The sequence below is a fragment of the Macaca nemestrina genome, unplaced genomic scaffold (assembly GCF_043159975.1).
Source record: "Macaca nemestrina isolate mMacNem1 unplaced genomic scaffold, mMacNem.hap1 Scaffold_93, whole genome shotgun sequence".
Lineage (NCBI taxonomy): Eukaryota > Metazoa > Chordata > Mammalia > Primates > Cercopithecidae > Macaca > Macaca nemestrina.
The window spans coordinates 1-13,748 of record NW_027257884.1 but is presented as its reverse complement, the minus strand read 5'-3'; the positions used below and the strand labels follow the sequence as shown (position 1 = coordinate 13,748).

At 49.6% G+C, this 13,748-nt stretch overlaps 1 protein-coding gene across 28 annotated transcripts in view; it reads left to right on the top strand.

Annotated features, from left to right (window-relative positions):
* The window catches only part of LOC139361667 (disco-interacting protein 2 homolog C-like), a 173,194-nt gene extending 160,404 nt beyond the window's left edge, over positions 1-12,790 (top strand). For 25 of the 28 annotated variants that reach the window (XM_071090451.1, XM_071090462.1, XM_071090448.1 and 22 more), the window contains one exon: positions 3,899-4,902. In XM_071090451.1, the coding sequence (XP_070946552.1) occupies positions 3,899-4,098 (200 nt within the window). In that variant the 3' untranslated portion in view covers positions 4,099-4,902. The other 3 variants (XM_071090468.1, XM_071090467.1, XM_071090474.1) reach the window with 3 other exon arrangements.
* The last annotated feature ends 958 nt before the right edge of the window (positions 12,791-13,748 follow it).

The following is a 13,748-nucleotide window of genomic DNA, read 5'->3' as shown; positions in this document are numbered from 1 at the left end:
GAAAGTACAGAGAGTCCTCACATATCCTTTCCCAGCACAGGCACAGCCTCCATCATTCTCCTGCCCTCACCAGACCAGCATGTCTGTACGACCGACAGACCCGCATCAACACGGCACCACCACCCACAGTTCACAGCTCACACGAGGACTCGGCCTGCTGCTGCTCACTCTGTGGGTTTCACAGACGTGGAACGGCATGGATCCCCCATGAAAGCCCCACCTGGAGTTGCTGCCCCACCCTACACACCCCCTATGCTCCTCCCATTCATCTCTCCCCTCCCCAACCCCTGACAGCCGCTGATTGTTTGACTGTCTCCACAGCTTTGCCTTTTCCAGACTGTGCTGTAGTTGGACTCAGACAGCAGGCAGCCTTTCCAGATTGGAGTCTCACTTAGCAACATGCGTTTAAGATCCTTCTGTGTCTTTTCATGGCTTAGGGGTCCAGTTCTTTTTAGTGCTGAATAATATCCCAGTATCTGACATACCACAGTTTATCCATTCACCTACTGAAGGGCATCTTGGTTGCTTTCTAGTTTTGGCAATTATAAAGCTGCTGTCAACGTCTGTGTGCACATTTCCGCATGGAAGTAAACTTTCAGCTCCTCCGAGTAAACGTCCAGGACTGTGATTGCTCCTGTGGTCGGAGAGCTAAGTTCCACGGAAAACCGCCACGCTGCCTCCCACAGGAGCTGCCCCACTTCCCCCAGCGATGAGTGAGGGTCCTGATGCCCACACACCCACCAGCACGTGGTGGTGTCGGAGTTCAGGTTTTGGCCAGGCCGATGGGTGCACAGTGACGCCTCGCCCTATGACATAAGACGCGGGTCATGTTTCCACGTGTAGATTTGCCATCTGTGTATCTTCTTTGTTGGGATATCTGTCCAGGTCTTTCGTCCATTTTTAATCAGGTTGTTCATTTTCTTGTTGAGTTTTGAGAGTTCCTTGCACGGTTTGGATAACAGCCTTTATCAGATAAGTCTTTTACAGATGCGTTCTCCCCGTCTGTGGCCTCCCCTCTCATGTCCCTGAGACACTGTTTTTTATTTTAAAAAACACCTCAGACAGAAAATGGACCTTCCAGCCCACCACGTTCTCAGTTTGGCCGTGGTCACCACCCTCCCAGCCCTGGTTCCCACCTTTTCACGATCTGCTGGTCCTATGGGCATCAACCCATACCAAGTCCCTAACATATCTCCAATGATGGCAACGTCAAAGCCGGCAGTTTGCAGGTAGGAAGGAGCCGATGGAGGCCGGAGCAGAATGTGAAGGCCAGCGGATTCATCCCTCGGGGACCGGCAGGCCTCTCAGATATCCCCCGGGTCACCTCCCAAATGAAGTACCTGCTTTGGCCGTGGGCAGGAAGCAGGACCTGGCCCAGATCTCAGCATATTTGACCTGGCACGGCATTTACTGGTGAGCCTCCATAACCGGAAACTCTACTCTCTGGGGAGAATACATTTTCATTATCAAGGCTTTTAGGCTTTTAATTAAGAAACCAAAGAGCAGTGACTGGAGTGAGGATGCAGGGACTCTGGGTGACCCACACGCTCGTTTCCACCTGGCACAAAGGACCCTGGAGTGAGGGTACAGTGCCTGCTCTGAGTCACCAGCACACTCATCATTTCTACATAAAGAACCCTGTGAGTCTGTCCCAGGACTTTTTAGCCTAGATCTAAAAATTCGCAGCTCAGGAAACCTTCATCATTTTAGGAACCTGAGGGGTGGGCCAGGGGGATCTCACAGATTGTGGTGCTGTCTATGGGGTCATCAAAGTGCAGCTGGGGCTTCCCGCAAGCACTTCAGGGAGGCCGTGCACTGGCCCGAGGCTGATTCCGCCTCCTATCCTCGGTTGTCATGCCCAGCCGTGAGGGGAGCCCCCCACTTCAGGAGCGGTCCCTGGCTCCAGGCCCTAACGTCCATGTCCAGGCCCCTGGTAGGGCAGCTTCTACCCCAGGGAGGCTGGGACTGGAGACAGCCTGGAGCTCTAGGCAATCCTGGCAACCACATGCTTCCCGAAGTGGCTGCAGACAAACTCCTACTTCCAAAACCTGGCACGGGCTGTGTGAGGCCTGGAACGCGGGAGGCGCGATTACCCTCTCATGGTTATCAAGTCACGTCATAGTCTCTTAGACCTATGTGTGACTAGAAGTATACACATTATGGAAGTGTATATAAATGTGAATACAGACACGCTTATTTTCCTTTTATATACCTTACATATATGTGTACACGTGCATATGTATAAAACATGGAAGAAAAAACCATACTTAAGATTTCAAATCTCAGTCGCAAAGGTCTCAGAAGCAAATTATTATTCTTAAATTCTAAACAAAGATGTAACATTTTACATTCTTACAAAACGTTCTCTATTAGCATTTTATTTTAAAAACTAAGAATGCATTGCACTCTCTCAATTTTGATTTTTAACTCAGCTCACAAAGGCCCCTGTACAAAGGCCTCCGTACCGCAGCAAGGATGGCGGTGGTCACACCTGTGGCCATTTATCCTCTCTACATCTAGCTCCTCTCCCTGAGGCAACACACCTCCGAAGTCACAGCCTGGCCTCCCAACTCTCCCCCGTCGCGGGCTTCTTGGCATGTTGCTCTGCTGCACACACCTCAGCAAATACTGCTGATTAGCCAGAATCGCCCAGAAATCTCTTAACCTTGATTCTGGCTGCTTTTGTAATTTGTAATATCTTTACTTCTGGTGTGATTTGAGAAACAACAAATTTTAAAATTAGAGAAGATGTGGTTTTTATTCTCTCCTTTCTACTTGCAACCTTGAAAATTCAAGTAGCAGCAAGGGTTTGTTGAGAGTAACTTCCACCAAAGAGAACCTATTACAAAGGTACTACAGAGTGTCAAATAACCACATAGATGTAAAATAGAGATGCAGACACAGATATAAAATCCAATGGTTAAACCAAATTGAGAAATGCTTGCCAGTTTGATAGGACTTCTAAAACTTGACATAAATGTTGGCTGAGGGATACAAGATGTTATGAGATGAGTGAGATGCTTGGCCTAGAACCACAGGCTCTCTCCTCTTTACAGCAGAAAATCCGTAAGGAAGTCAAATCTGAAAGAACCAGGTACCGTTGAACGGCATACTCAGCCATCCTTCCCCATTCCTGGGCCAGCTGCGGTGAGTGCAGCCAGTCGTTCACCAACAACCATCATCCATCCTCCAGGCCATGGCTACACTTTACTCCCAGGCTCCCTGTCATTATGTAGATTAGGTAAATCACGGCCACTCTCACCTTAAGCCTCCCCCGCCAGCATGGCAATCACCCATTCCCAACCACGGCAAGGACAGCCGTGTCCCTGGGAACGCAGAGCAGGGGTCGGGAAGAAACCTGGATCCCTAAATACCTCATGGAGCAGTCACCAGCCTGGAACATCCTCCCTGACGGCTTTGCAAGACAGAAAAACTCCTTGGTTCCTCAAGCTACAATACTGCAGAGTCTCAGGTCACAGCATCCTTACCTACCCTCGTCAGGAACCGTTCATGCTCATCAAGACATGAGAACAAAACTGCAGTGGCACAGTCACACTCGACGCAGACCACCTGCTGCTCACATTCATCGTATTAACACCAAAAAGCCACCGTGGTGGATATCCTGGATATGGACAATCGGCGGCTTTTTGCTGGAGATGTGCTTTGTGCATTTATCGCACGACCATCTTGGTGTCAGGAGGGGCTGTGCAAATGGCAGCTGTGCAGGTCACAGGGAGTCTCAACTCGCTCGACTCTCAGCCAGCTCCCACTATCAGTGCCCGCAGAGTCCTCTCCTCCGGGAGCACGTGCTTGGACGCCACAGTAGCCTGTGGATCCACACAACAGCACTGTGTGCCCCAGGAGCTTAGAAAGTACCACTGCATCAATGCCTCCACAGGTGAGGCCGGGGGCAGAAGCCAACCTCAAGCAGTTACGGTCCTCCGTGGGGCTGGCATCCAGGCAGGAAGGCGGCTCAGCGGCTCTCCTCTCACTGTGGAACTTCCTAGGTCCCCACATGAACAGAACCTAAATAACACGCAACGAACAACAGGAACGAGAACACGACCAACAGCTTCTGAGATGAGCAAGCTGGGCTGATCATGAGACACCTGACGGGGACGGTGCCAGAGCCCCTCCCAGTGACCTGTGAGGACGGCGCTGCCAGCATCTCCCTAAAACCAGCCCAAGTCAAGTTAGACTTGAGGCTTTCCAGGAGTGGGTAGATCCATTCAATCCTACAGTCTGAACCTTCCAGGCCGTGTCTCTTGGCCCTCATCTCACATATGGGAACCCGGACGCTGCACCATAAACGCAGCCCCAAGCCCTCGTTCCTTCTTCAACACCACACACCAGTACAGTGAACACTTAGGATCTGGGCATTCACATAAAATACTGCTTAACTAAAACTTCTGATTTAGAACATGTTTAATTCCTACTCACAGAGCTCAAAGTGTTCTGTCCTAGGAGGCGGTAGCTGTAACTAAGCATGAGAGAAGAAGGGATCAGAGTGGTGCCAAGTATTAAATATTCCTCTAAATCTATTCACCAGGTCGCCATGCTATTGTCACCTGCTTCATTTTCTGTCCTTAAAAGACAAAATAGTTACTTTTCAAAATAGACAACCTGTTTTACTGATGCTTAGCTATAAAGTAGCGAGCTACGTATCCAAAAGGGAGATATGGGAAAACAGAAAATGTCCACAAGCGATCGGGGTGGGGGGGCAGTTGCAGCAGCACCTGGCTCTGTTGCGCTGTGAGCCAGCCACGTGGGCTGGACAGCTCACTTAGCCACTGAAATTACATCATCTAAGATTTTGTTGCAGTTACTTTGATAAATTCTCCCTCTTGCTATGAAGAGTAAGGTTTGTTTTTTTTGTTTTTGTTTTTGTTTTTTTTTTTTGACTTGGAGTCTCGCTGTGTCACCCAGTCCAGAGTGCAGTATTACAATCATGGCTCATCGCGGCCTTGACCTTCTGCCTCAAGCAATCCTCCCGCCTCAACCTTCCAAGTAGTCGGGACCCAAAGGCGAGTTTGATTTCTTTGCTAACGAATTCCTAATTCACCTCGCAGTGGGCCTGTCAAGGCCATATGCCCGGACATCCACCTTGCCGACCGTCCATGTGGTCTCTAAAGTGGATGCACTCCGGTTGCCTGGGCTCTGCACGCGATACTGAGTCTCCAAGTCTGCCGCTGTATAAGGGACTGACAGCCCCAAGCGTCTCGACGCGCCACCTTGAGCCGGGCTTTATTCCACAGGGCGACTCTGCTTCCCGTGATGAGATGCAGCACGTGAGCACAGATCAAAGGGTATCAGCAACTAACCCATTCCCCTGGTACTAAGCAGAGGACCAAGAGTTTAGTTCCTTACTTATTTCCTACGGGCTTGATTCAAAACAGCTTTCTGGAATCCTGGGGACAAACATCTCTACCTGGTGAGAATTCTGGCTTTAGTAACGGAAGAATCACCTAAAGCCCATTTTGTAACTGCTGTTCTCATCAGAATTTGAGGCCAAAGGTAAAAATAAAAGGGGGGCTAAGATCGTGACACCCCAGTTTGCACAAGGCCAACCAGCCTGCTTGAGGGGGTAAAAGGAATAGGATTTTTAAACTGCTGAGTTTTAAAAACGTGGCTGTAGGCTGGGCGCACTGGCTCACGTCTATAAGCCCAGCACTTTGGGAGGCCGAGGTGGGAGGATTGCTTGAGGCCAGGAGTTCAAGACTGGCTTGAGTAACACAGCAATACCCTATCTCTTTAAAAAGAAAAAAAATGGTTATTAAAATAGCAATAAAAAGGTTAATACAATAAATTACTATGTCAACATGGCACCCCCTGCTGCCAGACGAGGTGCAATCTCTGTGGCTGTGAGGTCCGGAGAGAAATGTAACCGGCATCATAGGGAAGGTGGACCCCAAAGCCCCACAACATTACTCCTGCACAGTGTGTTAACCAGCATGAAGTCTCCTCCACAATCAGAAGCCTGGTTTAGAGGAACGCTGCCCACTGGACCTGGGTGGACTCCAGATGCCGGCCGACCAGACAGCCCCACCCTGGGACCCTGCCGGCAGCCCCGACTGGACAGAATGGCCTCATGAGTGTCCTTTCCCGCCACAGGCTGCAGACCCCGAGCCAGTCCTGGCTGTGACTGAGGCTGCGCATAAACGTCTGCGCCCAACAGCTCACCTTTGTACATGACACGCCCAGTCCACCTCATTTCAAATGTTACACTTGCCCCAAGGCGAACACGGATGTTACAGGTTAACTCACTGCATGTGTGCTAGACTTTCCCTGTAAGTGTTCAGACATTGCACGAACCGGATGAACAAACCCCACTTTCCCTGTAAACGTTCAGACATTCCTTGAGCACGATGAACACACACAGCCAACAAACCCCGGAACGTGTAATGCCGCGGCCTCCTCTCCTCCTGTGGGGCATGTGCTTACAGCTCCCCCAAGACCACATTTCCCAAAGCACAGAGTGTTACTCTGAAAATAAAACCTCCTTTTTCCTTCCTCTGTACATCTCGTGGTCGTGTTAACAACTAGTGCTACAAATGCAGAGAAACGGGGTATCATCCGTGCTGCTCACCGAATTCCTAGCACCAAAGCTTCAAGGCCCCCCAGTCTGAAGGAAGCTTCTATCACCCTAAAGCCAACTCTGGAGACGAAGGCCAAGCTGGGGAAAGGCTGTGTCTCTGCAAATCCACGCCACGGGGCCCTCTGCAGTTGTGTGTAAGGAACTCTTGGTCTGTCCTGGGGTTTGGGGAAATCAGGATGCAAGCAGATACCGTACGCTCTGCCACGGGACCGTGAAGTCTGCGGAACCTCAGAGGAACACGGAGACAAACGGTGGCACGATTCTCACAGGCCGAGCCTCGATGGGCGCCTGTGTCAAGAACACAGACACGCCGGGAGGGACAGCAGATGCAGTCAACGCCTGCAGCCCCAGCACTCGGCAGCGTCCAAGTGTGGGGGTCTCTGGCCAGGCTCTACCACAATTGCCATATTCTGTGGCAAAATTTTAAAAATAGGTTTTAACTAGTTATAACTCTAACTTGTTTTACACATAAACAGAACACAGGGTACCAACAGGCTCCAAAATACTTTGCCTAGAACCAAGTCTAGAATGCAGATGGATGCCGCTCCGAGTGTGAGGAGTCCCCTTGTAGTGCCATAAATCCTAGATCTAGGTGACTAAGTGCTCTTCCTAAACCAGACGGCACCCTGAGGCTCTGAGGGCACCCTCTGTCCCCAGGCCAGTCCATCAGCCCCGGCAGAAGCTGCTAGAGTAAGAGCCTGTGGATTTGTATTGGACGGATGCAAACCAGGCAAAGTCACAGGGGCTCGTTCTGGAAGCCCATCCGTTTACCCACTCATGCCATGGAGAGCCGTTCCCCCAACTCCACACCCGCAGTCATGCTGAACCACAGCAACTGGCTTTTAGGCCTTCAAGCCACTCCTTCTCACCGCTGGACAGACCCTTCTCACACCGTGAGGCCCAGAGTAGCCTTAACAGGTGGTCCCAGCAGAACTGGCCACTGCATGAATTGATACTTTGTGTGTGGGGAGCCTTAGCTTCCCGAGTAGCTGGGACCACAGGTGCACATCACCTCTCCTATTTAATTTTTTGTAGAGTCAGGGTCTTGCTATGTTGCCCAGGCTGGTCTTGAATTCCTGGGCTCAAAAGTGAACTGCCCAACTCAGCCTCCCAAGGTGCTGGGATGACAGGTGTGAGCCACTATGCCCAGCCTAGAATTGGTTTTTCTTAAACCTGAGTTTGACACATGAACCCCACTTACATAGATATCAGCACACTCTCCCAGCTCGAGAGTTTTCCTGAATCTCGATTCTGTCCGTTCAAGATCAATATTTAAGAAAGGGTCAGAACTGACCCTCCCTCAGTGAAGCCTAAGGGCAAATGCAGCAGCATCTCAGTGTATGAGGAGACAAAGTAAGAAGGGTGGAAAACACACACTGAAATTCTAGTGCTAGAATCATAATCACCAACACTTTAAGAGGGAATCTGCTTTCCAAAATATGTAGCTGCTGGATTAACTTCAAAGTCACCAGATTCCACAGGCAGTAGCTCACAGGGGCACAGCTTTCTAAGGCCGCACAGCCCGGGACAGCGTAACAGCCTCAGGGCAAAGCAAACTAAACAAAGGCTTGGTTCTCTCAAGGACGAAGGTGCTCAAGTGTTTCCAAATATTCTTCTTCTTCTAAGTAAGTTAGATGCCTCCTACAACACTGTTTAGAGTGCCAGTGTATTCAGAAACATGAAGTTGAAACTACATCTCAGGACCCCAAAATCACTACGCTAAAGGGACGTCAAGGTGAGGAAGAGCTTAGACCAAACCTGCCTCCCATGCTCTTCCTAACAGAGACAGCTACTGGGGGTGGGGGGAAAAGCCACGTACCTCCCTCACAACCGATCCACAAGGAAATTCCTCATGGACAGAGGACAGAACTCAAAGTCACCATCTGCACACGGAGATAAATGCGGATCTGACTGCTTCCTCTGGAAAGATGCACCAGAAATGCATTTGTCTGATCTACCTGTGACCTGGAAATCCCTCCCCGCTTCGAGCCATCCATCCTTCCTAGACTGAACCAACGTACGTCTCACATGTATTGATTCCTCACGTCTCCCTAAAATGTGTAAGACCAAGTTGTGCCCCAAACACCTTGGACACATGTCCAGGACCTCCTGAGGCTGCCGCAGTGTGTCCTCAACCCCTCCCTAAGGCTGTGTCTATAACCTTGGGAAAATGAACTCTCTATGGATCGAGGACTGTCGCAGAGATCCTTCTGGTTTACAGGAAGCATTCTCTCCTGCGAGTATATCAATGAAATCATGTGGAATTACAAAATGCCACTTTAGTAAAAGCCAAAGGAATTAGGGTTCTATGTGCTTCAAAAAAAAAAAAAAAAAGTAACGTTCTATTTGTCAATGGACCATGAAGCCCACACCCCCTTTTGCAGTGAAGATGTCAAACGGGACGAGAGGCCCCTCCTGAGGATGCTACCCTCTGACCCCACTTCCCAGAGTCCAGTTTCCTGCTGCTCAGGGAACAGCAACCCCAGCTTCACGGGGCTCAGGCCTCCAAACCCAACTCCCACCCATGCTGGAGAATCACCCCAGGGACTAGCTAAGTGGTAGGTGCAACTCTCACCTCACCCCCTTAAAGGGGAAAAGGCACCTTCCCGCTCCTCTTCCTGCTGGTGGGAACAGGGGCAGGAGCTGGAGGGTCAGGAGTCGGGCGGCAGAACGGAAGCAGCCTGGGTCCCTGCTAGTCAGAGTTGGCAAATGCCAACCATCCCCGACATTCACTTTGCAAATAAATCCTTCTCTTTTGTCAGGTCCCTGGTTATAAGTTTGCACCCATAACTTAAAAAGAAAAAAAAAAACTCAGATAAAAAATCGGTGTTTGGCTGACAATATTTCAATTATCTTGGGGCCTTGGGTCAAATGATGGCAAAACAGGAAACTGAACGCTGTTATTCAGGAAACTACCTTCCAGCGCCGTCTACCCTCCCAGGCTGTCACCTTATGGTTGTTTGTCTGCTAGATGATTAACAAAACTCTTCTGAAAACCTAGGTGTACAGAACAGACAAGAAGTCAGCTCGGGTTGAGGGGAAGCAGGATAAGACCCCCTTCCCCGCAGGATGGTGGAAGAGGAGGAACCTTCAGCACCTGGGTTTTCAGGATGCTGGATCTCTGAGAGCATCTCTCACAGCTCAAGTACAGCCAGACCCTCCTCTGACACAGCCTGTTCAGGCGAAGGTGGGCACCTGCCCTAGAGACCCACAGCCCTGTGCGGGGCTCAGCTGGAGCTGAACTTGCCTCCCTTGGTAAGCGTCAGGGCCAGGGGTGGGGAGAGGAGAGAAGCAGCAGGCCTGAGGGCCACTGTGGAAACTCCATGCCACGCTAACTCTCGTCTGATGTGCTCCGGCCAAAGCCACGCTTCTCGGAGGGAGTTTCCCTTCACACATCCGGAAATCATCAACATCTAGTCTCCCCACAGAACAAATCCTTCCCTAGGAGGCAGACGCTTGGCTGTAACACGGGGTAATGAGGGGCGCGCCTTCGTGCCCACTCTGTAGTGTTTCCTGTTACCTATTTTATCTTAAGCTACAAATGATTCCCGTTTACACGGGACACAGTGACACAGACAGCAAAACACATGAGATTCAGTGTGATCCCACACCCGTCACTGCTGACCTCAAGTGCTTTGTTCGTTTTGCTTCTAGAGTTTGTATTCTCTCCCCGGGTTCCAGGCCTGTGGATTCAACCAACCATAGATCAACATATTTTTTAATGTGTTTGTACTAAGCATTCAGACTTTATTATTCATTAAACAACTATGGTATGTCCATGGTATAGCTGTTACGAGCAACCCTGACATGACTGTCTGCAGGAGGATGTGCATATGTCATATGCAAACACGATGCCATTTTATTGCAGGGACCTCAACGCCCAAAGACCTTGGATTCCATAGGCAGTCCTGCAGCCCACCCCCATGGGCACTGTGGAATGGCTATAATAGAAAATATGGAGGTTTTAAACAGTTATGTACTAAATCTAATCTTTTGTTAAGAAATTAATGTGTATCACTTGTATTATTTGGAAGTCCTTCCTGGCCCAGAGACTTGACATGTTCTTATCTTTTTGTCCACGGATCTAGCCATTCCAGTAAGCTTGTTGAACACAAATCAATTTTACAATTAATTTCTTACAAGAATCACACTCAATCTGTAAGCTGCTTTGGTTTTTAAAGTGAAATAACCAATAGTTTTGCCAACCTGCTATATCATAGAATAACAGGATAAAGCAGCCCCATGGCATGCAAAAACATGGGGTTTCAAAGCTAACCAGTATAAAACACGTTACAAACCCCTAAATATGAAAACGTTTTACACCAAAATAGATATTCCAGAAAAAAACAGGATGTTCAAAAAAGCCCTTTGCAGAAAAGCACTTTCCCCTTCATTTTTCACACGGTTTCCTGAAGCTTGTGTTTGGTGATGACCATGAACCAGAAGTAGCGTCCGCTGCAACTACTGTTACAGCAACACAGAATATTAAGGGAAAAAAAAAAAAAAAAAAAAAAGGCCGCGCGCGGTGGCTCAAGCCTGTAATCCCAGCACTTTGGGGGGCCAAGACGGGCGGATCACGAGGTCAGGAGATCGAGACCATCCTGGCTAACACGGTGAAACCCCATCTCTACTAAAAAAAAAAAAAAAAAACCTAACCGGGCGAGGTGGCGGGCGCCTGTAGTCCCAGCTACTCGGGAGGCTGAGGCAGGAGAATGGCGTAAACCCAGGAGGCGGAGCTTGCAGTGAGCTGAGATCCGGCCACTGCACCCCAGCCTGGGCGACAGAGCGAGACTCCCTCTCAAAAGAAAAAAGAAAAAAAAAGGACACAGCATATTTCCTACTGATGAGAACAGGTAGAGTGTTATAAAATGAGTGTGTCCTAAAGTCAACAATGTTCAAATTCTAGGTCTCCCACAGACACTAGATGGTAACCGCCAAAGCTTATGTACCTGGCAACGTTCAAGGAGACCAAGTTCAGAGCTGTCACAATGCAGCACCATCCTCACGCGATTATCTCAGGCAGGTTTGAGGGCAAGTGCCCCCGTCACAGTGGGAAAGCTGCCCAGCCCAGCACTTCCTGAGATCACAGACCTTCGCCTTCCCACGTCTTCAATAGTTCCTTTACACCGGGAACCACACAACAAAACCTAAAACACTTCCTCAAATCTCAAGACAGTCTTTAGAGCTCTTTTCCTTGCCCCTTCTCTTACTGAAAAAGCTTATTTTGTAAGCAACCTGTAGTGCTTACCAGAGCTGGGGCGGGAGGAGAGCTAGTGTTTGGTAGACCGAGTTTCAAGCGTGGGGAGACCAGAAAGTTCTGGAGATGGATGGCGGTGATCGCAGCACGACAGTGTGAACACACTTAATGCCACAAAACCATACAGTTAAAAATAGAGTGCTGTGTAACTTTACCACAATCAAAAAACTGAGAAAAGTCATCTATAATTACTGTCTCCAATATCTTCCATCCTGTAAGTTACATTTGCTTTCGGAAATCCTCAGAGCAATCATGAAAAACTAATACCCTGTCGTCTACTGAAACGCAAAGTCGTTCAAGGGCTTTGGTTATAGGAAAGTAGCTGGAAAGCAAAGCGTCCGTTAGGCACAGCAGCCGTGATAGGACAAACACACGGTAGGAAGGTGGTGGTCATGCTACACACAGATGGGAAGGGTGTGGGGAGCCACAACACCCGATGCTTGGGAGGCACCTGGGCAGGAGCTGAGAATGTACCAAACACGTTCGATCATGCAACATTCACGGACCCCGAGTCCAGCCACCACCGCTGACATCCACTGTGGCTGGGGTGTCCTCCCAGCCTGTGATGGCTCGCTCCTTCGGTTAACTGCCTTGAATCTACTGGTTCCTCTCCTCATGGGCCTCTTTCCTGTCGTCTTCCTGTCATTTTTCTGTCAGCAAACACATTTCCTGTCATTTTCCTGAACTGACATGACATTTCCTGTCATTTTCCTGAACTGACATGACATTTCCTGTCATTTTCCTGAACTGACATGACATTTCCTGTCATTTTCCTGTCAGCAAGCACATGCGTCCAGCCTGACCTTGCTGATGTGCTCCAGCGGCCCTGGACTCGAGCCGCACTGTTCCATCAGTGTGGCATTCGCGAGTTACCTCCTGGGAAATGCCAGGTGATGGTAACATCAACCAGGAGGCACAGCTGAGAAGCAGAACGCATGGTGCGGTGCCCAGAACGTCACGTCCTTGAACAGACGCTCCGTATCTTCTCCTCTCCTGCCAGAGCTTCACTGTAGGAAGGCGGCCATTCTTCCAGTGCTGCTACTTCCAACACCGGGGAAAGCAAGCTTCAGAAATGAACGGTGTCAAAGAGGGAGGACCCACCAGCAGGGCTACCGGCAGCCAGACAACCGCAGCCCCAGCATTCCCCAGCCACCATGACTGACAGCCCAGGCTCCAGAAATGCACGGCTTCAACCTTAGGAGTAAAAACCCTCCCAATCCAACTATTATTTTCAACAATGGGATTGAGGAATGAGGTGTTCTAACCCTGCCTCTCTCGACAGCACAGATCATCAGATCCCAGTTCTTATAGGATTGGGGAGTGGGGTGGGGTGGGGTGGTTCCTAACCCTGCCCGCCTTCATAGAAAAGAACTTGGATATGATGACCTGTGCTAGATTAGCACTTTGCTTCTGCCATATGCAGTCATCCTCAGCACCAGGAAAAGTCAGAATCGTTGAGTGATGACACCAATACCAACACACGCCGTTCTGCGGCTCTGGTAACTGGCTGCACAGATACAACCCGATAGTGGTGAGGTCTAAAGACATCACCAGTCTTCCCAAGGATTGTGTTCCTGAATATTTTGCGTTTGGAATAACGGTCTTCTTTGCCAGGGCTGAGCCATGCTTCCCTCTCGCCTGTCCTCTGCCTTCACCAGCTTCGTGTGCGCTTCTGGACAAGTGTTTGTGCAGGTGCTATCACTTATTTCCACAGCGAGAATATACACAGACACCACACAGAAATGGGCAACCCCGTTAGGAGCTGTGCAGGGAGATCTAACTCATCCCATGTGCCAAATTCCTGTTGCCATGGAAATTAAACTAACTAAACTAACGTTGCTATGATCTCATCTCTTACTGTACCACTAAAGATCATCCGGGTAAGAGGAATGTGCC